A 24245-nucleotide genomic window follows, 5' to 3' on the forward strand; every position below is an offset into this window, starting at 1 on the left:
CCAGACATTTTACCAGACATAGTTTTGGTTTTAAGTTTTATTTATATGTTTTTTCTTGCAATAAAATATACACACCATAAAATGTACTATTTTAACCATTTTAAGTAATTCATGGCATTAAGTACAATCACAATGCTGTGCAACCATCATCATAACAGATATAATTTCGTGTAATGTGCGTAGCACATATTTCAAACCTATGGTTATACAAATTTCTTAAGCAATGCACTTGTATAACTTGTATAAAAATCATAAATTGGGGCAATACATATATGTAATTATAGTCAGCTTGATGCCTTGATTTTGAAATTGTTTACAACTTCTTCAGTTTTATGCTATGCAGTAAAATTCTCAACTTGTAAACTCAAAATCTTCTGTTATCTTCTCAATAAAATTAGCAGTACCACTTACAGAATATGAATTTCAGAACATGCTTTTCCACATTCATCCAACTGGTGGGTTTTTTTTCTCATTATTAATTCTTTGCTGCTTTATTAAAAGGCTAACTGCACGTTCTCCCACATTCACAAAGCTCCCATGTGTTTATGAGTTCTTTGATGGACAGTGAGATGTGTCTTCCGGTTAAAACATCTCCCACATGCGCCACATTTGTTTTGTTGCTCTGCTGTAGGAGTTAAGTAATGTTTAAGGAGATGTGACTTCTTGATGAGGGCTTTTCCACAGTTCGTACACCCATGGGGGTCTCTCGCCTGTATGAATCCTCTGATGCGTGACAAGCACTGAGGCTTTGCCACATTCTCTACATCTGTAGGACTTCTCTCCTATAGGAAATCTAGAACGTTTATAAAGGGATAAACCGTACTCAAAGGTTTTCTCGCATTCCTTACATTCAAACGAGTTCTCGAGTGCATGAGATTTCACGTGTTGGGTAAAGGAGGAGTTGTGAGTGAACAACTTCCCGCACGGATGGCATTCATAAGGTTTCTCTCTAGTGTGAAGTCTCTGGGGGACCGACCACCAGTTGTGCTCCGTGCACAAATGCTTTCCCACAATCACTGCACGCAAAGGATCTCTCTCCACTATGAATTTTTTGATGGGCTATAAGGTGTCCCTTACTGTTAAAGGCTTTCCCACAGTCATTGAATTCAAAGGGTTTTTTTCTCTTGTATGCTTTTTTTCATGTCTAACAAGATGAGACCTCTTTTGGAAGGCTTTCCCACATTCAGTGCAGCCAAAGCTTTTTTTCCTTCTGTGCTTTTTTCTCATGTCTAATAAGACAAAACTTGTTTTTGAAGGCTTTTCCACAGTCCTTGTATTCATAAGAATTTTCTCCGGTATAACTTTTATTATAACTAGGCCAGTGTGAATTAGGTTGCAGACTCTTTCCATTTGACTCACATTTATGTTGTGTTTGTCTTGAAGAAATACATTTTATACTCAGGTTACAATTTTGGACTCTCTTCATGGTCAGTGTTTCCTTGAAGGTGAACATATCTTGATTCAAAAAATTGTCTTTGCTTCCCTCCTGTCTCTCTAGTGCATCATCAAGTAAGCAGATAACTTCTAAAAAGGTATAAAATTAAACATTCCCAGTTACTCTTTCCAATCTCATGTTAGGAAAAGAAAAATTTTAAAGTCTATAATATTAACAAGGATGCCTATTCTGACCACTTCTATTCAACATAGTCCTAAAGCCCTAGCTAGACCAATTAGGTAAGAAAAAGAAATAAAGGCACCCAAACTGGAAAGGGAGGCATAAAGTATCTCCGTTCACAGATGACATGATCTTATATGTAGAAAACCCTAAAGAACACACACACACACACACACACACACACACACACACACACCTATTTAGAACTAATACACAAATTTGGCAAAGTTGCAGGATGCAAAGTCAATATACAAAAATCAGTTGTGTTTCCATACACTAAAACAAATAATCCAAAAAGGAAATTGAGAAAACAATCCTATAACAGCATCAGAAAGAATTAATTAGGAATAAACTTAACCAAGGAAGTGAAAGACTTGTATATGGACAACTACAAAATACTGCTGAAACTAAAGACAAGTAAACTGACTTCACAGACTAGAAGACTTAATATTGTTAAAAATGTCCATACTTCCCAAAGCAATCTACAGATTCAATACAATTCCAGGGGTATTTTTTGCAGAAATACAAAAAAACAATTCTAGAATTCATATGGAACCACAAAGGACTCAAATCGTTAAAACATTCTTAAGAAAGGGAACAAAGCAGGAGACTTCATACTTCCTGACTTGAAACCATACTTCAAAATTACATTAATCAAAATAGTATAGTACTGGCATAAAGACAGGCAGGCACCTAGACCAATGGAACAGAAGAGAGAGCCCAGAAACAAACGCACGCATATATGGTCTTCAACAAGGGAGCCAAGACTACACAATGGGGAAAGGATGGTCTCTTCAACAAAGAGTGCTAGGAAAACCAGATATCCACATGTAAAAGAGTGAAATTGGACCATAATCTTACACCACACGCAAAAATCAACTCAAAATGTATTAGAGACTTAAATGTGAGACCTGAAACTGTAAAACTCCTAGAAGAAAACACAGGGGGAAAGCTTTGTAAGGTTGGTCTTACGAAGGTCTTACAAAGTTGTTGAATGACTCCAAAAGCATTGGCAACAAAAGCAAACAGACAACTGGAACCACATCAAATCCAAAGGCTTCTGTGCAGCAAAGGAGACAACCAACAAAGTGAAAAGGCAACCTACAGAATGGGAGAAAAAAATGTTTAAAAAACACTTGCCAGGTAAGAGGTTAGTATCTCAAATCTGTAAGGAACCCCCACAACTCAATAGCAAAAAATGGGCAAAGGACGTTAATAGACCTGTCTCCAAAGAAGACATACAAATAAATGGTCAACAAGTACATGAAAAGATGCTCAACATCATTAATCATCAGGGAAATGCAAGTCAAAACCACAATAAGAGAACACCTCACATCTGTTAGGATGTCTATTATAAACAACAACAACAACAGAAAATAACCAGTATTGGCACAAACACATGGAGATAATGGGACCTTGTGCACTGTTTGTGGGAATGTAAAATGGTACAACCACTGTGGGAAACACTATGGAGTTTCCTCAAAATACCAGAAAGGGAACCAACATATGATCCAGAAATCCCACTTCTGGACATTTATCAAAACAACTGAAAACAGGATTTCTAGAGATGTTTACACTCCCGTGTTCACTGCAGCATTGTTCACAATAGCCAAGAGTTAGAAACAATCTAATGTCAATTAAAAGGTAAAGGGATATGGGGCACCCGGGTGGCTCAGTAGGTTAAGCGGCTGACTTCGGCTCAGGTGATGATCTATCTCATAGTTTGTGGGTTAGAGCCCTGTGTCGGACTCTGTGCTGACAGCTCAGAGCCTGGAGCCTGCTTCACATTCTGTGTCTCCCTCACTCTCTGTCCCTCCCTGTCTCGCGCTCTGTCTCTCTCTCAAAAATGAATAAACATTAAAACAAAATTTTTTTAAAGGTAAAGGGATAAAGAAAATGTAGTATCTACATACATACTATTTGAAAAAAGAAGGAAATTGTATCATAAGCTACAACATGGATGAACCCTGAAGGCATTAGGCTAAGTGAAATAAACCAGTCACAGAAGGATAAATACGGCAAGATTCCACTCATATGAGGAATTTAAAATAGTCAAACACGTAGATATAGAAGGTAGAACGGTGGTTGCCAGAGGCTGGGAGGGGTGGAGAGATGGAGAGTTGTCATTCAGGAGGTACAAAGTTTCAGTCACGCAAGATGAAAAGGCTCTAGAGATCTGCTGTTCAACGATGTGCGAACAGTTAACAAAATTGTACTGTACACATAAAAATCTGTCCAGAGGGTAGATCTCATATTCTGTGTTTTTTTACCACACACACACAAACCTCTCTTGGAGTCTACTTCCCCATTCTGGACAGCAAAACAAAAGAAATTTGTATTTGCCCTGCCCCTGGGCTTTAAGAACAAATTGCTGAAATGGGGTCTTGTGGAAAACAATAATGACAAATAGCTTTTTCTTTTTTTTTTTTATTTTTTTAATTTTTTTTTTTTAACGTTTATTTATTTTTGAGACAGAGAGAGACAGAGCATGAATGGGGGAGGGGCAGAGAGAGAGGGAGACACAGAATCGGAAGCAGGCTCCAGGCTCTGAGCCGTCAGCCCAGAGCCCGACGCGGGGCTCGAACTCGCGGACCGCGAGATCGTGACCTGAGCTGAAGTCGGACGCCCAACCGACTGAGCCACCCAGGCGCCCCGACAAATAGCTTTTTCTATTTATAAACAAGACTTTCCAACCTGTGGAAGACGGTTAAACGGGAACAAGGTAAAGTTATAATGACAAAGGATGATGTTAGAAAGCACTCTTAACAAGGACACAAAGTTTTAAGCTCTGAGAACAGAAGAGCCATGTCAGAGAAATGAAAGGGTAATCAGAGGAGCAAGACATAAAAGTAGCATGGGGAAATGAGAAGATGTGGATTGGTTTGGAGAAGCTTAATAAGAGTCAAGGCCAACAACATCTAAAAACTAGATTATCCTGGGGGCCCCTGGGTGACTCAGTCGGTTAAGCGACTGACTTCAGCTCAGGTCATGATCTCGCAGTTCGTGAGTTTGAACCCCGTGTCTGGCTCTTATGCTGACAGCTCAGAGCCTGGAGCCTGCTTTGGATTCTGTGTCTCCCTCTTTGCCCCTCCCCCATGCTCTCTCTCTCTTTCTCTTTGTCAATAATAAATAAACATTACATTAAAAGAAACAAGATTATCCTGTTAGGATCTTCCTAATTTCCTTCATACAACTCTCTTTCTCCTTCCCCTGCACACAACCACCAAATGACTATGAAACCATTAACTCCCTTTTATCCGTAAGCACACTCCTATATCCTCTCAAATCATCCAAATCATGGCTGAGGCCTCTGTGTATAAAACTGTCCAACTCCACTTCCAGCTAGGATTCAGCCCCCAAAGCCTGCATCTACCCAGGAACACAGGGAGGGGCCCAGAGGAACATTTGAGAGACCAGCCATAAATTTTTGTTTGCGTGTATCATCAGCTATTTCTACCACTTTTCGTGACTTTGTCCTGAAAATTAACTGCTTTTTACAACCTCTTTCAATTTCCTAGATACAACACTCTCCAGAACCCTGCTTTGCCCATGACACCACACCCTTCAACTCAAAGTTTCCATTTTGGTTTCCACACTTATGATTTCTATTAACTTTGGGGACCTGAAACACAAGGCTTCTGGTTTATAGCAACATTTGCCTTTATATATTTTGAGGTCAAGGTCAATTCTGATGGTTACCATGAAGTCAATGTAACCTTGTCCAATGTAACAAAATCACTGCCAAGCTCAAATCCCTACAAGGCTAAGTCAGCTGATAATAATACTGTTAGGGAAATGGGGAGAAGATGGTTCTTCACTATTTCTGAGATTTGATTCCCTTCCATCAAGATTAGTGCAACACTCTATACTCTCACCTCATTCCTTGTTTCTGAAAACCACACAATCTGACTACACTGTAAGAGCCAGATACACAGAAAATATCTGCGATCACGTTTAGGAAGGAAGAAGAAGGAGGATTTGGGGAATTAAGAGAACAAAGCAAGGACCTACATAAAACAGGCAGCGTAGGAGCCCGGGCAGAGAGGAGAGGAGGGAGATGGAAGCATAAACACACATTCTCTGTTTATGCTTCATCTCAAAGGGGATCAAGAGTCTGTGACCACCGACACTCAGGGCCAAACTCCGTAATGCTTTAGAATGTCCACACGTCCCACAGGAAGGGCACTATGAGTACATGCTCAGTTACAGTGAAGAGTTAGTTACCACCCACTGTCCTTACCCACTGCGGTGAGGTTTCTAAAGTTCTCCAGCATCACATCCCAATACAAGGTTCTCTGATCACGGTCCAGCAGCTGCCACTCTTCTGGGGTGAAGTCCACAGCCACATCCTGGAATGTCACCGATCCCTGTAACGGCACATTTGTCTTTTACCTGTAGTGGGTACCGCTGGGGGAAGTGGAGGGGATTCAGAGCAGTTGCTCTGATTATGTTCATTGTTCTCAGTCTGCAATAAGTTATACAGGGTAACTAAAAACTACTATGTACTAGACTCAGAATTAAAATTTGTGAGAGAACAAAATCATATTCAAATTGCCCCACTACATACACATACACACACATGTATATACACACACACATATATATACATTCATATATAATGGGGAGGTACAGAGGAAGAGAAGGAAAAAGAGAAAATATTAAGTTCACTGAGCATGGCCTTGGCCTCATGTATGTTTAGATAAAAAGGACACCAAAAATGGTCATATGAAAACCCCTACCGCATTTATAACAAATCTCCTACATAATAAACACTTATCAAATTTTTTCTTTCATAGTACATGCGAGGCAAACCTTATCTATGGAATTGTTATGCCTTATTCTCTAGGACAAGGCCAATAATTCATTGATTGGCTACGTTTTTTCTGACTGATTAATCACACATTTGCATTCAACATTACAGTGTGCAGACCCTATGACCTTCTCTGTACATTTCTTCTACTTGGACTGTTCTTTCCCTGGAAAAACTCGGATACTGCACAGCTCACTCTCTAAATTCTTAAATTATTATTTTTTTTAATGTTTTTTAAAAAAATTTTTTTTAACGTTTATTTATTTTTGAGACAGAGAGAGACAGAGCATGAACGGGGGAGGGCCAGAGAGAGGGAGACACAGAATCGGAAACAGGCTCCAGGCTCCAAGCTGTCAGCACAGAGCCCGACGCGGGGCTCGAACTCACAGACCGCGAGATCATGACCTGAGCCAAAGTCGGCCGCTTAACCGACTGAGCCACCCAGGCGCCCCAAATTATTTATTTATTTATTTTTTTAAAGTTTTTTTAATGTTTATTTCTGAGACAGAGAGAGACAGAGCATGAGCAGGGGAGGCGCTGAGAGATGGAGAGACACAGAATCTGAAGCAGGCTCCAGGCTCCGAGCTGTCAGCACAGAGCCTGACGCAGGGCTCGAACTCACAGACTGCGAGATTGTGACCTGAGCCGAAGTCGGACGCTCAACCGACTGAGCCACCCAGGCGCCCCAATTATTTATTTTTTAATGTTTACTGTAGTGTGTTGTTTTGAGAGACAGAGTATGAGTGGGGGAGGGGCAGAGAGAGAGGGAGACACAGAATCCAAAGCAGGCTCCAGGCTCTGAGCTGTCAGCACAGAGCTCGACGCTGGGCTCGAACTTGTGAACTGCGAGATCATGACCTGAGCCAAAGTCAGATGCTTGAACTGCGAGATCATGACCTGGGCCGAAGTCAGATGCTTAACCGACTGAGCCACTTAGGCATCCCTCACTCTCTAAATTCTTTTAGGTCCCTGTCTACATGTCACTTAGCAGTGAAGCTTTTCTTGACCCCCTCATATAACACAGCTTCTCTCACTGTCACCATCAGGCCATACACCCTTACTCCTTTTCCTCATACCACTTGCCACCAGGTGACAGGTTATTTGGTTTTTGCTTATTTCCTTCCACGAAAAGAGACTCTGTTTTGCTCACTGTGGACTCTGTTTTGCTCACCAAGCAACAGAACGGTGTCCGGCTCACATCAGATACTTAGCAAATGTTTGCCGAATGCATTAATGGATGAACCGCTTTTAGTGCTGGTTCTCTCCTTGCTACGCATTTTCAAAAGAAACGTATTAAGCAACTTTGGCCCAAATGAACTGTGGGGCAGGAAAAAGTCAATGATCTGGGAATCAGAGACTGGACTGGCACCTGACTTAGCCACTAACAAGCCATTTAGTTCCAGGCACTCAATTGCGATCTCCGGGCTAGTTTCATTCCTCCTTAAAATGAGGAAGCAGAACTAGAAGTTGCCTAAAAAATCTTCTGGCGCTACCAGTCTGTGATTACTCCGTAAATTCTTTCTGCATTTAGGCAAGGGGACAGAGGGAATCAGTACACCAAAAGGCAAATGTAACAACTCCAACAGTATGGAACCAGCCTTGAAAGAACCAGTGGACCAATAGGAAATGAAAGGGATGCACTGGTGCTAATGTGTGTTTGTGAGAGCCCAGAGAGAGAGAAAAGGAGAGAAAGAAGGACAGGCTGGGGCAGGCAGATGGGGAGGGGAGGCGAGAAGGTGTTTAGGAAAGAAACAATTTCTTCTGTAGCAGTTCTTGATTCTTCCTTCCCTTGATCATACCCTCAATTTCCTCCTGTGAGTTTCCTTCTCCTGTGGAGCCTGACCACATACACCCAACTCTCCATTTTTCTGTAATTCTCAGCTCTCTCCTCAAACACTTAGGACAACACCTCTGAAGGCACTCACTTGTAATGCCATGAGTCAAGCTCTACTCTCACCAGATAGGTGGAATGAAAGACGATTCCTGTCTCTCCTGAAATGGGATAAAAAGTCCCAGGTCAGGAGAGTCTTCCCAGGATTAATCTCTTTCTTCTTTCCTTCTTCTAGAAAAGATGGACTGGAGGACAGAGAAGCAACTGGAACCTTCACCCTGGACCCCAAGACTGTAAACTCACAATCATCTGTGGCCCTAGGTTGGCCTTGTGTAGATTTTAACCAGGGCTGCTGGAAACTGAAACAGGCAGGTACATGCAAGAAGGACCCACAGGTTCAATTACAGTCTTCCTGCAGAGACACTAAGGGTTCTCTCAAAAACAAACAAACAAACAAACAAACAAACAAAAAACAATGATCACAGGTCGAAATTCACTTAACATTCACTCCTCTGAAAGAATACAAACTAACTTTATTGTTTCAGAGTATTATGTTGCAAAAAGGAATGAAATTTCAGGTAAAACTGCTCTGGGTTTGAACACCATCTCCACTTACTACCAGCTGTGTGCTTTGAAGCAGGTAACTCCACATCTCTCTGTGAAATGATGAGGACACTTAACAACGCTGAGTAACCATGATAAATAAATGCACTTTGAAAAGTGTTTAACAGTGTTTGGCTCTCGATGTGTTGGCTCTCGTCTCCGCCACCTTGAGGGGGTTCACTGCAGTTTGAGAGTCAAAAGGCTCCTAGAATAAGGTGAGGGGCAGTTCAACGCCCAGGCGTGGGCTCCCTACGCAGTGCACAGCACCTACAACACGGCGACGCAAACAGATCCGCCGCACGCCAGCCAGACCTGGGCTCCACCCCAGGGCAGCGGGAGCCTCGTCCTTCCTCGGCTTTCTGACTCACATGCTACCGTGCAGCGGGGTTACCTACAGTTTTTATTTCCTTTGCATGAACCAACACGCCGGTCTTTGCCCTTCAACTGTCCCTGCAGCCCTTCACGATCTCTAGCAGCTCAGCACCCAAGTACGCCGAGGAACATAGACCACTTCCGGAGGGCCCTCCTGCGCGTGCGCGGGAATAACAACGCGCCGAGATTTCTCAGGGTCTTCCCGGCAAAGCCACCTGAGACTACATTTCCCACAAGGCTCGTGGAATTTATGTCGGCAAAGCCTTAGGGATTTCCCCTTCACCTGGTGGAAATCTCTAGTTTGGTGGCACTTGAGCTTCATGGAGCGCTCTGGTTATATTGAAGAGAAACGTGTATGTAATTTTGAGTTATTTATATAGAGATGACATATGGAAAATATATAGCATATCGACATGGCAAAGAGGAAACAGTAATTTATTGAAAGGAAAATGTATCATGGCCAAATGTGATTTCTTCTTTCATTTTCTTTTTAAAAACAAACTTATTTTAGCAACACAGGAATAACATAAATATGTTTTTATTTTAAATAATTTTTAAATATTAACTGTTTAATGTATTAGAGCCCTGCTAAAAAGGTTCTTTACTTTAGACAGCCTAATTATGAGTAAGTTTCAGTCTTTTTTATTACGGTCTTGCTGTAAAGTAACATTGGCAGGAGTCCAATTTCAAGTTTCACTCAGGGAAAAGACTTTATAAAAGGAAAAGAGAAGGATTACCTAATCATTTTTGGCTAGCTACAAAGAGGAGAGTGTATCTCTCAGGAATCAAGGTGGGGAAATGACTAGTTTCTAGACCAAGTCTTTTTAATTTTTAATTTTTTATTTTTTAACGTTTATTTATTTTTGAGACAGAGAGAAACACAGCATGAACAGGGGAGGGTCAGAGAGAGGGAGACACAGAATCGGAAACAGGCTCCAGGCTCTGAGCTGTCAGCACGGAGCCCGACGCGGGACGCGGGGCTCGAACTCACAGACCACGAGATCATGACCGGAGCCAAAGTCGGCCGCTTAACTGACTGAGCCACCCAGGCGCCCCTCTAGACCAAGTTTTAATCAATGAAAGCCATTTTAAAATTTCTTATTAGGAATGATAGTTTCTCCCAGAATTGTACCAGAATGATAATTTTCCCCATGAATTATAGTGTGCAAAACAAAAACAAAACCCTTTTGCCCAGAGTGGGTTTGAGACACTTTCTCTTTTACATGGTTTTTTATTTGTTTGTTTTTTGTTTTTTGCAGATCTTTTTACCTCAATCCTCTGCCCCCACCCTTTAAAATAAAATGTGTGGAGGCACCTGGGTGGCTCTGTCCATTAAGCCTCCAACTTTGGCTCAGGTCATGATCTCACTGTTCATGAGGTTGAGCCCTGAGTGAGACTGCACACTGACATCACGGAGCCTGCTTGGGATTCTCTCTCTCTCTCTCTCTCTCTCTCTCTCTCTGCCCCTCCCCCATTCATACTCTCTCAAAAATAAATAAACATAAAATAAAATGTGTGTATACTATCAGGCCTTATTGTAAGCATATATCTAATATTCATTCAACAAAAACATGTTGATCAAGCTCATGTTATGTACCAGGCATTGATTTAGGTGTGTACTAATGAACAAAACAGATGAAAATACCAGCCCTCATGGAGCACTTGTTGTATTTTATTTGATACTAATAAATTTTTGATGAAAAACAGGATATTTCTCCTACAAATTACTTAATTACAAAGGAAAAAAATGGTAATTTTGCAATGGAGAAACCTGGTAGATGCCACCTTAACCAAGTGATCAAAGTTAAAATTACCAGTAATGAAACAAGTCAACATTGTGCCTCCTGTCCTGAAATGCTGAGAATATCACTTATGTAATATACTTGCCGAAAATGCATTCCTTGAATCTAATTATGAGAAAACATCAGACCAACTGAACACGAGGGACATTCAACAAAATAACTGGCTTGTACTTTCCAAAAATAACAAAGTCATGAAAGATGTTGAAAGGATGAGGAATTATTTCAGATTAAGGGAATCTAAAGAAATGCAGTGGGAAAAGACCCTGAATAGCCAAAGTAATGTTGAAAAAGAAAATCAAAGTTGGAGGCATCACAATCCCGGACTTTAGCCTGTACTACAAAGCCGTAATCATCAAGACAGTATGGTATTGGCACAGAAACAGACACATAGACCAATCAAACAGAATAGAGAACCCAGAATGGGACCAAAAAATGTATGGCCAACTAATCTTTCATAGCAGGAAAGAGTATCCAATGGAAAAAAGACAGTCTCTTTAGCAAATGGTGCTGGGAAAACTGGACAGCAACATGCAAAGGAATGAAACTGGACCACTTTCTTATACCAGACACAAAAATAAACTCAAAATAGATGAAAGACCTAAATATGAGACAGGAAACCATCAAAATGCTATAGGGGAAAACAGTCAACAACCTCTGACCTCAGCTGCAGCAACTTCTTACTCAACGCGTCTCCAGAGGCAAGAGAAATAAAAGCAAAAATGAACTATTGGGAATTCATCAAGATAAAAAGCTTCTGCACAGCAAGGGAACCAATGAAACTAAAAGGCAACCAACGGAATGGGAGACGATATTTGCAAATGATGTATTGAATAAAAGGTTATAATCCAAAATCTATAAAGAACTTATCAAACTCAACACCTGAGAAACAAATAATCCAATGAAGAAATGGGCAGGAGACATGAATAGACACTTTTCAAAAGAAGAACATCCAGATGGCTAACAGACACATGAAAAGACGTTCAACATCACTCATCATCAAGGAAATACAAATCAAAACCACATTGAGATACCACTGCACCGGTCAGAGTGGCTAAAATGAACAACTCAGGCAATAATAGATGTTGGCAAGGATGTGGAGAAAGGGGAACCCTCTTGCACTGTTGGTGGGAATGCAAACTGGTGCAGCCACTCTGAAAAACAGTATGGAGGCTCCTCAAAAAAATTAAAAATAGAACCACCCTATGACCCAGCAATAACACTACTAGGAATACACTACTAGGAATGTATCCAAAGGATACAGGAGTGCTGATTCATAGCCCCAATGTTTATAGCAGGGCTATTAACAATAGCCCAAGTATGGAAAGAGCCCAGATGTCCATCAACTGATGAATGGATCAAGATGATGTGGTATATATATATACAATGGAATACTACTTGGCAATGAAAAAAAATGAAATCTTCACATTTGCAACAATGTGGATGGAACTGAAGGGTATTATGCTAAGTGAAATAAGTCAGTCAAAGAAAGATCTATGTTCTCACTAATACGTGGAATTTGAGAAACTTAATAGAAGACCATGGCGGAAGGGAAAGAAAAAAAATAGTCTGAGAGGAAAAAAAACTGAGAGGGAGTCAAATCACAAGACTCTTAAATACAGAGAACAAATTGAGGGTTGACGGCGGGGCCGGGAGGGGAAAATGGTAATGAGCATTGAGGAGGGCACTTGTTGGGATAAGGACTGAGTGTTATATATATAAGTGATGAATCATGGGAATCTACTCCCGAAGCTAAGAGCACACTGTATACTCTGTGTGTTAGCTAACTTGACAATAAATTATATTTAAAAAAAATTAAAAAAAATTTATGCTACTAAAGAAATAAATTAAATAAATCCATAAATCCATATGGTCTTTGTGAGAGAAAGAAAGAAAGAAAGAAAGAAAGAAAGAAAGAAAGAAAGAAAGAAAGAAAGAAAAAGAAAAGAAAGAAAAGGAAAAAAGACATGCAATGGTAATCCTGGTTTGGATCCTGGACTGGAAAAAAAAATTTTGTTAAAAAGAACATTGTTGGTTTAAATACAATGTGGTATCTTGGATTGGATCGTAGAACAGAAAAAGGACATTTGTGGGGAAAGTAGTGAAATATGAATAAAGTGTAGAGTTTTTCTGCACTTTTCACTTTCCCTGATCTCTGTTGGATATATTAAGTTCTCATTATTCCTCTCTTCAGATTTGTAAGTTACATATTCTATTTCTATGCTTTTCTACTCTTAATTTTTTTTTTTAAATTTTTTTTTCAACGTTTTTAATTTATTTTTGGGACAGAGAGAGACAGAGCATGAACGGGGGAGGGGCAGAGAGAGAGGGAAACACAGAATCGGAAACAGGCTCCAGGCTCCAGGCTCCGAGCCATCAGCCCAGAGCCTGACGCGGGGCTCGAACTCACGGACCGCGAGATCGTGACCTGGCTGAAGTCGGACGCTTAACCGACTGCGCCACCCAGGCGCCCCTCTACTCTTAATTTTTTACATCTTAGAAGGCCTAAATGTTCTCCTTTTTTCTAGAACATGAGGACTCCTAAACTCAGATTTCCCTTTCCATTTTTTGTTTTCTCATTACATTTTTCATATTTGATTCTTAAAAATTACCATATATAATCAGAAAAATGAACAGTTTCATTGGGGGGAAAATGCCAATACACCACCTATGTATAAATAAAAGAGAGAAAAGGCATTTTGAATTATCTTTTTATAGAGTAAAACAAACAAACAACAAACCCCCGGGAAATCTCAAGGTATGACAAACTGTAAAGAGGTGGTAAAAATCAAGGGATTTCTCACCTAAATTGTGCGTGGCTGTCTCAGCCACAGAGCACAAATAGACTAGGGAGTTCTGGGAATCCAAGATGTTTAGATGAGTCCAAGCATAGTTCTGTTTTTCTTCTTGCCAAAATTTTGTACAGCCTGACAATGAGGTCAGTGGCAAAAGCTGTCTAGGAGGCAGTTTATATCTGTCCAGTACTGGAAATATTTTTTTCTACTAGTGCATTCCTACTTCCACTTACAGAAGGGAGCAAAATAATTTATGAACCCCAGATTACATGCTTCCTGATATATTACAATTAAAACTCCCTTGTTTTATTCCCTTATCCCCAGAGCAGATCACCGCACACTTCTTGCCACGTTGACCCACACAGCTGCTCTTTCAAGGGGCCTCACATCATGCTGGCAACAGTAGAGCCCCCTACCGCCTCTCTTCCTAACTACTACCTTTAAGTAGTTTGGAGTTTCTCAGATGAGAGATAAGGGCTTGGGAAAGGGAGACAGGATGGGAATGGTAAAACTAAGTAGGACAAAATGAGGATCTCATGTAGGAAGTGAGAAAAACGTTGAGCTGAAAAAAAGGCAAGTCCTGTGACTATAAATACCTAAAGAATTTCCGGCATGGCTATCAAACTGATTCTGAAAGACAATTCCAAAAGAAAGGGGTTCCAGACATTTTTGGAACTACGAGAGTAAAACCAGCCTGTAGCCTCCTGAAACACTTGGGGAGTATGAAAGAAAGAAGATATTCGGGGCATCTGGGTGGCTCAGTCGGTTGAGGGTCCGACTTCAGCACAGGTCATGATCTCGCGGTTCGTGAGTTTGAGCCCCGCATCGGGCTCTGTGCTGACAGTTCGGAGCCTGGAGCCTGCTTTGAATTGTGTCTCCGTCTCTCTGCCCCTCCCCCACTTGCGCTTTCTCGAAAATAAAAATTAAAAAAAGAAAGAATATATTCAAGGTCACTTGTTAAAGATGGCAAGACAGGACCATTGCAATAGGTATAAGGACCACTGTATTGAGATTTCAATTGGGTAGAGAGATTGGTCTTAACTCTGAATACAGCATGGGCAAGTGGGAATGTATAGCAAAGGACCAAGGTGGGAATCAATGGGTGGAAAATCAGAGGTAAGGAGGATTCTGGCTAAATCGACCTAACAAACGCGACTGTTGCTGAAGACAGGCCAGGGTGATGGATGGTAGAGGATGAGGAATCTGATCAAATACCAAGGGTAGGGAGTTCTGGTTAAACTGACTCCATGAGATTCTTGCTAAAACCATTTTACAAGGAAGTGCACAGAAGAGAAGGCCTAGAAGGTGCAGGCGACTGATAAAAGTTTGGTCAAGCGAAGAATTCTTGTCAGTAGACAAGATTTAACTTAGTTCCATAAGTTGTGTGCTTGTTCAAAAAAGTACTATCTCTCACAATCATTACTCAATGTTACTCTTCAAAAAATGGCTAATGAAAGAAAAACAATGCAACAGTTATAACTCAGCTTAAACTTGAAAAGGCTTGATTTCCAAATTTAGGTTCAGGTTGTTTTGTCACTACTCAGGAAAAGGCATAAAGTTTTTTTTGACATTATCAAGGAACACTGTGGACAGCAATTAAAAACTCCAGCTTAAATAATGGGTGGTTCATCCTTTTAAGGGACTATGCATAACTTACATAATATCACATTCCAAAGTGAAGTTGCTAAGGAGGGACACGCTCTCTGCAACTTAACGCCGCCTATGCTGTCACAAGGACAACTCCAGGCACCCATAAGAGCTAAGCCTGTCTCAATTTCTTACAAGAAAACAAAAACAGACACAAAAACTCACTCCCCCAAAGTTGCAAAGTATCAGGACACCCTAGTCTATTAAAATCAAATACAGATGGTACCTCAGTTAAACATTACTTGAGCTGTGCTTACACCTTATGTAGATACACCAGTGAAAAAGAACAGGAATGTGTGAAGGGCAAATGTTTTATTTACAAACTTATTTTCAACTGAATGCTTACCGTAATACAGAATACAAATGCTTTTCCCTCTCAATTGGTATATTGTTTTGCTGCTTACATACACAGGAAAACATCTTTTTAACAAGTTTTGTAATTAAAAATTTTTTTTAACGTTTATTTATTTTTGAGACAGAGAGAGACAGAGCATGAACAGGAGAGGAGCAGAGAGAGAGGGAGACACAGAATCCGAAACAGGCTCCAGGCTCTGAGCTGTCAGCACAGAGCCCGACGCGGGGCTCGAACTCAGACCGTGAGATCATGACCCAAGCCGAAGTCGGACGCCCAACCGACGAGCCACCCAGGCACCCCAACAAGTTTTATAATTAAAGAGGAGACTGAGATTCAGTAACACTGCCTTGCCCATTAAAAGTGCCAAATGGATGAAAATATTACTGAAATTCATACTTCGTATTAAACCACATTTTTTCACTTGCAGGTTTTTAGGATTGGAAGAAAAAATGATATGTGCTTCACTCTTAACAGATATAATTTAATACGTAAACATTTTATACTCACACTTGCATATTTGATAATTTGTTATAAAAATAAAAATCAGAGACGGTAAATGTAGTTTTCACTAATTCCTTCATTAATTTATGCTACTTTTTAAGCTCCATGCTCTATTATTTATAAATCAATGTTTTCTGTGATCTTTTTAACACTTTATTATCACTTTCAGAACATGACTGGCATTATTTTTTTATGGGAATCTACTTTGCCAAATCCAAATTGGTGGATTTCTCTTCACCATGAATTTTCGATTTAATAAGATTTATCTAATATTTAAGGCTTTGTCATATTCACAGCATGAATATTATGTATGAGTTTTCTGATGTACAATAAGATTTGACTTCTGGGAAAAAGCTTTCCCACATTTGTTACATTGATAGGGCTTTTCTCCTGTGTGAGTTATCTGATGTCTAAGGAGATGTGACTTCTTGATGAAGGCTTTGCCACATTCAATACACCCATATGGTTTCTCTCCTGTATGAATTCTTTGATGCGTAACAAGCACAGATGTGTTACCAAAGGCTTTGCCACATATGATACATCGGTAAGGTTTCTCTCCTGTATGAAATCTAGAATGTTTATAAAGGGATGAGCTATACCTGAAGGTTTTCCCACATTCTTTACATTCAAACGAGTTTTCGAGTGTATGAGATTTCACATGTTGGGTAAAGGAAGAGTTCCAAGTGAATGACTTCCCACACTGATGGCATTCATAAGGCTTCTCTCCAGTATGAAGTCTCTGGTGGACCACCAGTTGTGCTCTGTACATAAATGCTTTCCCACAATCACTGCACACAAAGGCTCCCTCTCCATTATGGATTTTCTGATGAGATGTAAGGTGAGACTTCCTGCTATAGGCTTTCCCACAGTCGTTGCATTCAAAGGGCTTTTTCCTCGTATGATTTTTTTCATGTCTAATGAAATGAAACTTCTTTTTGAAGGTTTTCCCACATTGAGTGCATTCATAAGAGTTTTCTCCAGTATAGTATGTATTATAATTAAGTAAATCTAAAGTAGACTGCAAACTCTTCCCATATGATTTACATTCATATGGTTTTTTTCTTGTAGGATTAAGGCTTGTGCTCATGTTATAACCATGGTGCCTCTCCGTAGTCAGAATTTTATTGAAGGTGAACAAAACTGAATTCAAAAAATTGTCTTTGCTTTCTTGGTTCTTCTCTGATTCATCAACAAGCAGCCAATCAGCTTCTAAAAAGGAGTACAATAAGACATGCCTCGTTAATTTTTTCCATCAACAGTTATTGAAAGAAACATGATTTCAAATCTAGTATCTAATTCTGAAATAAATCCTGTATTTGCCTTGCTCTTGAGCTTTAAGAATAAAACTGCTGAAGAGGAAATGGGAGATGAATGACAATGAGAACAGATGGCTTATCTTGTGACCTATGGAAGACAGTTAAATAGGCACAAGTTACAGTGAGTAGGGCACAAAGGAAGTCAAAAGGTTGCTCAACATTGATGCATGGTTATCTCACAGAATGGAGACCTATTGCAGGGATCTACCCATGGATGAGTGACCAGAGGAACAAGAGACTCTGGAGTTAAGGGAAAATATCAGAGGAAAAACCAGATCTGGAGGCAGCAGATCAGAATCAGAGTCCCCACCACCCCGGTCCTAGATTACCCTGGTAGGACAGCTCCCCGTTTCCCTCATTCACATCTCTTTCTCCTCTTAATCACCTGGCACAATGGCAGTTACCTTCAAGAACATTCTTACATCTCCAGTCCTCTAACTCCATCCAAATCACAGGTGAGACACGTCTGCAGAGGGCACCAATCTACAACAGCTGGGATTCATTCTCCTGTGTCCTTGGAAGCCCAGGCACAGATTCTGTCTGCTTGCTGTTGCTTTTATTCTGGTTGGGTTTCTATATATGACAACTATTTGTTGTATTTGTATTTGACAAGTACAGTTTTTACATTTTCTTTCAATCTACCCAACAACCTAGTCCTTAGAAAGCTGAAGTCACATTTTTTCATTCCTATCCTCAAGACACTACAAATCTCCAGTCGATCTCTCCACTAAAAAGGGGGGGAGGGTGCCTGACTGGCTCAGTCGGAGGAGCACATGGCTCTTGATCTCGGGGTCATGAGTTTGAGCCTCATATTGTGTGTAGAAACTGCTTAAAAAAATAAACTTAAAAAAAGAGGGAGAAGGGGTTAAAACCCCCCTCCTGAATTTCTCTCCTTGTGGAGTGTTAGTACAACACCCCAGCTTCTAACCTCATGCCTTCTTCTCTGTGGAGCTGCTCCAAGCAGTGGGCTATAGCCACCGGTACACATTTTTTTTAAAATTTTCTTAACATTTATTCATTTTTGAGAGACAGAGAGAGACAGAGTGTGAGCGGGGGAGGGGCAGAGAGAGAGGGAGACAGAATCCGAAGCAGGCTCCGGGCTCCGAGCTGTCAGCACAGAGCCCGATGTGAGGCTCGAACTCACCAGCAGAGAGATCATGACCTGAGCTGAAGTCGGACACTCAACCGACTAAGCCACCCAGGCACCCCTTCGGTACACATTTCTTTATGCAGAGTGAAGTTCCTGTCTTCTTTCCTCGCTGCTTCAACTAATGGGAAGCAGCAGCGTCCTGGGTTCCCTCAACTAATAGTAACCAACTGAAATATCCAGGGCAATCAGCCTGGTGAACAAAACTATACATTATAATGAATTCATTCATGGTATCTAAGCACGCATTTTTCTAGTCCTGAACAAATACCTTCTGTTCCAAGAATTCTAGACTCTAAATAATTACAATATTTTGCTCATGTTCCTTTCCCATCTTAACTTGCTCTACCTCATCACCTCTCACCCTATTTAGTACTTACATATTCTTTAGGGAGGAGCCATTGTTCCATAATCTCAAAAAATGACTCCTCTCATCTTTGCATACTTTAACTTTAAGCTCCATTTTCTCTGAACTTCCAGGACAGTCCCACTGCTGCCCGAAACCACTCATTCTGACAATTAGCTAGAAAAAAACTGCAATGTTATTGTACATCCAACAAATCTTCCACACTCATAAAATTTTAAAATATCTGATATGGCTGTTTTGCCTCTCAACTACAATTTTCACACCTTGGAAAATGGTAATGGGTTTTTTTGCTTTCTTTGAATCCTCCTCAGGAAACGTAACAAAAGCTTCACTGAAAGAATAAGAAGCATCCCACAGTGCCTGACTTTACAACAGTAAATTAATGAAATGTTCGTTAAATATCCAGTGTGTGCTCAGCAATGGTATAAAAACAAAAAATGATATAGGACTTTCTCTTCAGGGCATTATCATGAGAAAAGATGCCTTAAGAGCACACAGGGTTTAAAAAAAAATGTTTTTTAACATTTATTTATTGTTGAGAGACAGAGAGAGAGCACGAGCAGGAGAAGGGCAAAAGAGAGAGGGAGACACAGAATCCAAAGCAGGCTCCAGGCTCTGAGCTGTCAGCACAGAGCCCAACGCAGGGCTTGAACCCACGAACCATGAGATCATGACCTGAGCCGAAGTTGGACACATAACCAATTGAGCCACCCAGGTGCCCCATGAGCATACAGGGTTTTAAACTGGTGCAGACACCCTGGAAAATAGTATGGAGGTTCTTTAAAAAATTAAAAATAGAACTACCCTACGACCCAGCAGTTACACTACTAAGTACTTAGCCAAGGGATACAGGTGTACTGTTTCAAAGGGGGCACATACACCCCAATGTTTACAGCAGTGCTATTGACAATAGCCAAAGTATGGAAAAGGCCCAAATGTCCATGGACAGATGAATGGATAAAGATGTGGTATATATATATACAATGAAGTATTACTCAGCAATCAAAAAGAATGAAATCTTGCCATTTGCAACTATGTGGATGGAACTAGAGGGTATTATGCTAAGCGAAATTAGTCAGAGAAAGACAAGTATCATATGACTTCACTCATATGAGGACTTTAAGACACAGAACAGATGAACATAAGGGAAGGGAAGCAAAAATAATATAAAAACAGGGAGGGGTCAAAACATAAGAGACTCTTAAATACAGAGAACAAACTGAGGACTGCTGGAGGGGTTGTAGGTGGGGGAATGGGCTAAATGGGCAAAGGGCATTAAGGCACACGCTTGTTGGGATGAGCACTGGGTGTTATACACAGGGGATGAATCACTGGAATCTACTCCTGAAATCATTATTGCACTATATGCTAACTTGGATGTAAATTTTAAAAAATAATAATAAATAAATAAAGTTTTAAAAAAATCTAAAAGAATATATGTCAAGTTTTCATGAAAGAGCCATAGCAGAGCTGGGACGGAGCTTCAAATAGGTAGAGATTAACATAGGCTGGAGTTATCATGAAAGAGAACACTGAATTCAGACTTAGTAGCATGCTGGTTTTAGAGCACACCAGTATCAAAATAACTGACACACAGAAGAAAATCGTGTACAAAGTTCACTAAAGAGCCCAACTGCCATGGAATAGGGAAAAGATGGACCGTTCCAGATAAACAGAATGGGATCACATTAAAGAGACCTTAAAAGCCATTTAAGTATCACTTAATAAATGTTATAAAGGAATAACTCCTGCTAATTTGTCAGAAGAGTGACTCAGAAAATGAAATGATTTGGATAAATCTCGCACGAACATCTAATATAAAACAGAAAATAGAACAGAATTGGCAACATAGAATCATGAATGGCTTAGACACCATAGCAGGAGTTAAAATTCACTTGGTTTGCATTAGAAGTTGGGGGTCCCAGGAATGTAAAATACACTTAATTGGTGTCTTAATCATTTGAAACATACTTCTTTTACGGGCTCTGTGGAAAAAGAAAATTTTATTTTAAATCCGTCTTGGATAACCTAATAATTGAAATCACCAGTAATAAGTCTAACAGTATTTAAGGAAACACTCGTGACACAGAAAAGCTAAGTTGCTTACCACAGTGATTCAGAGACTGCAAAGCAGCAGGCCAGTCATTATCCTTGATTATAATTTAAAGAGAAAGGTGAAGGTTGAAGCATATTAAATATTGGTTACTATGAATAAACGGAGATTAAAGCCAGGTGGGGAAAATTACGGGAATGGGAAGTTGGAGAGGCAGAGAGAGCACAAAGAAAATCATGCGAGTTCTTCAGAGGGATGCAGTTTCTGAAGGAGTTACTGTGGGAGAAGTTCTGGAGAGAGACACGAAGGCAAGAAACAAAGGTGGATAAGCAGGAAGTGAGGGTGAGGGCAGATTAGCGAGGAACCAACTCAAATGAAGCTGGAGAATTTCCAAATGACATCAGTATCACCAAGTGAAGCGGACAGATGCACTATAAGGTAGATACCCCAAGTCAGCAGTGAGATGAAAGATGAGCAAGGTGGGGTACAGAGATGGGGTATATGCTATAAGAAAAGGTTTTTTGGGTTTTTTTTTTTGAAAAGAGGAATAATTAGAACATAAAGTTCCTGTAAGTTTTAAAATAAAAATCTCTTTAAAAAATTAAACAAAAAAAATAAAAATAAAAATAGCCAACATATACTGAACTCTTACTATCTGCCAACTACTTGAACGGGTTTGCATGTAGTAACTCACATAATCTTTAAAAGAAACCTGAAGTGAGGATTAATATTATCCCTGTTTTATAAATAAAGTTGTGCTACAAAATAATTAGGTTAGACAGTGACTGGTGGAGTAAGACTTCAAATCTACATGATCTGACTACAGTGTAAGAATTAGACGTATAGGGGCGCCTGGTTGGCTCAGTCAGCTGAGCTTCTGACCTCAGCTCAGGTCATGATCTCACAGCTCATGAGTTCGAGCTCCGTGTTGGGCTCTATGCTGACAGCTCAGAGCCTGGAGCCTGCTTCAGATTCTGTGTCTCCCTCTCTGCCCCTTCCCCGCTCATGCTCTGCCTCTCTCTGTCTCTCAAAAATGAATAAACGTGGGGCACCTGGGTGGCTCAGTCGGTTAAGCGTCCGACTTCGGCTCAGGTCATGATCTCGCGGTCCGTGAGGTCGAGCCCCACGTCAGGCTCTGTGCTGACAGCTCAGAGCCTGGAGCCTGTTTTGGATTCTGTGTCTCCCTCTCTCTGACCCTCCCCCGTTCATGCTCTGTCTCTCTCTGTCTCAAAAATAAATAAACGTTAAAAAAAATTTTTAAAAAAATGAATAAACGTTAAAAAAACAAAAAACTAAAAAAAAAAAAAAAAAAAAGAATTAGATGTATAAAAAAAGATCTGGGATCATTTTTTAGTTTTGTCTTGTTTTACAAAGTAGGCTCCATGCCCAGTGTGGAGCCCAATGCGAGGCTTGAACTCACGACCCTGAGATCAAGACCTGACCTGAGATCAAGAATCGGTTGGTTAACTGACTAAGCCACCCAGGCACCCCAATCTATGATCATGATGAGGAAAAAAGAAGAATGAGGACTTGGGGAATTAAGAGAACAAAGCAAGGACCTACATAAAACAGGAAGCATATTGGAGCCTGGGCAGAGAGGAAAGGGACATTCCTCCATATAAGAGCTGAGCAAAGACAAAAAACAGCTACGTGGGCCGAGTGAGTGAAGGTGTCATCTGCGGATCTGACAATGAATTGGTAGGTCAAGCATACCCAGTCACTTCCAAAGGTGTGGCTTTTAAGAGGTGCTTCAAAGGTACCTGTCCCTCACTGACCAACTGGAATCTCAATTCCAAAGACTCCCATCTGCCTAGCTTTCTCTCACTCACCTGGATAGCGCCAACATGGGTTCTCCCCCTCCACCATCCATGACTCCTGTCCTTGCTCCTCCTTGAAGATCACTTTTGTTTTGGTAACTGGACCCCCTGTTCGTGGGAAACAACACAGAACTGGAGACAAAGTGCGAGACACAAACAACTACCTCACAATTCAGGTCTGCCTCCTTGAATCTCAGAGCCTGGAAAGGATGACAGACTTTAGAACAAAAAAGACCTTTCTCCGCCATTTGGAAGGTGGAAGCATAAACACACATTCTCTGTTTATGCTTCATCTCAAAGGGGATCAAGAGTCTGTGACCACTGACACTCAGGGCCAAACTCCGTAATGCTTTAGAATGTCCACACGTCCCACAGGAAGGGCACTATGAGTACATGCTCAGTTACAGTGAAGAGTTAGTTACCACCCATTGTCCTTACCCACTGCGGTGAGGTTTCTAAAGTTCTCCAGCATCACATCCCAATACAAGGTTCTCTGATCACAGTCCAGCAGCTGCCACTCTTCTGGGGTGAAGTCCACAGCCACATCCTGGAATGTCACCGATCCCTGTAACGGAACATTCATCTTCAAACTAAAGTGTGCATTATCTGTTGGTGGGAATGCAAACTAGTGCAGCTGCTCTGGAAAACAGTGTGGAGGTTCCTCAAAAAATTAAAAATAGAACTACCTTATGACCCAGCAATAGCGCCATTAGGAATTTACCCAAGGGATACAGGAGTGCTGATACATAGGGGCACATGTAACCCAATGTTTATAGCAGCGCTTTCAACAGTAGCCAAATTATGGAAAGAGCCTAAGTGTCCATCAACTGATGAATGGATAAAGAAGCTATGGTTTATATATACAATGGAATACTACTTGGCAATGAGAAAGAATGAAATCATGCCATTTGCAGCAATGTGGACGGAACCGGAAGGTATTAAGCTAAGTAAAATAAGTCAGTCAGAAAAGGAAGATATCATGTTTTCACTCATATGTAGATCTTGAGAAACTTAACAGAAGACCATGAGGGAAGGGAAGGGGAAAAAATAGTTACAAACAGAGAGGGAGGAAGGCAAACCACAAGAGACTCTTATATACAGAGAACAAACTGAGGGTGGATGGGGGCATTGGGGAGAGGGGAAAATGGGTGATGGGCATTGAGGAGGGCACTTGTTGGGATGAGAACTGGGTATTGTATGTAAGCCAATTTGACAAT

At 40.7% G+C, this 24245-nt stretch overlaps 1 protein-coding gene and 1 pseudogene across 3 annotated transcripts in view; both read right to left on the reverse strand.

The window, feature by feature from the left end:
- LOC125913538 (zinc finger protein 684-like) lies at positions 1 to 23546 on the reverse strand (annotated as a pseudogene).
- The window catches only part of LOC125913533 (zinc finger protein 684-like), a 29862-nt gene continuing 21384 nt past the window's right edge, over positions 15768 to 24245 (reverse strand). For all 3 annotated transcript variants that reach the window (XM_049618710.1, XM_049618712.1, XM_049618711.1), the window contains 3 exons: positions 23467 to 23593; positions 23041 to 23136; positions 15768 to 17537 (listed from right to left, as the gene is read on the reverse strand). In XM_049618710.1, the coding sequence (XP_049474667.1) occupies positions 16633 to 17537; positions 23041 to 23136; positions 23467 to 23593 (1128 nt within the window). In that variant the 3' untranslated portion in view covers positions 15768 to 16632. The remainder of the gene's footprint in view (positions 17538 to 23040; positions 23137 to 23466; positions 23594 to 24245) is intronic.

The sequence above is a fragment of the Panthera uncia genome (assembly GCF_023721935.1).
Source record: "Panthera uncia isolate 11264 chromosome C1 unlocalized genomic scaffold, Puncia_PCG_1.0 HiC_scaffold_4, whole genome shotgun sequence".
Lineage (NCBI taxonomy): Eukaryota > Metazoa > Chordata > Mammalia > Carnivora > Felidae > Panthera > Panthera uncia.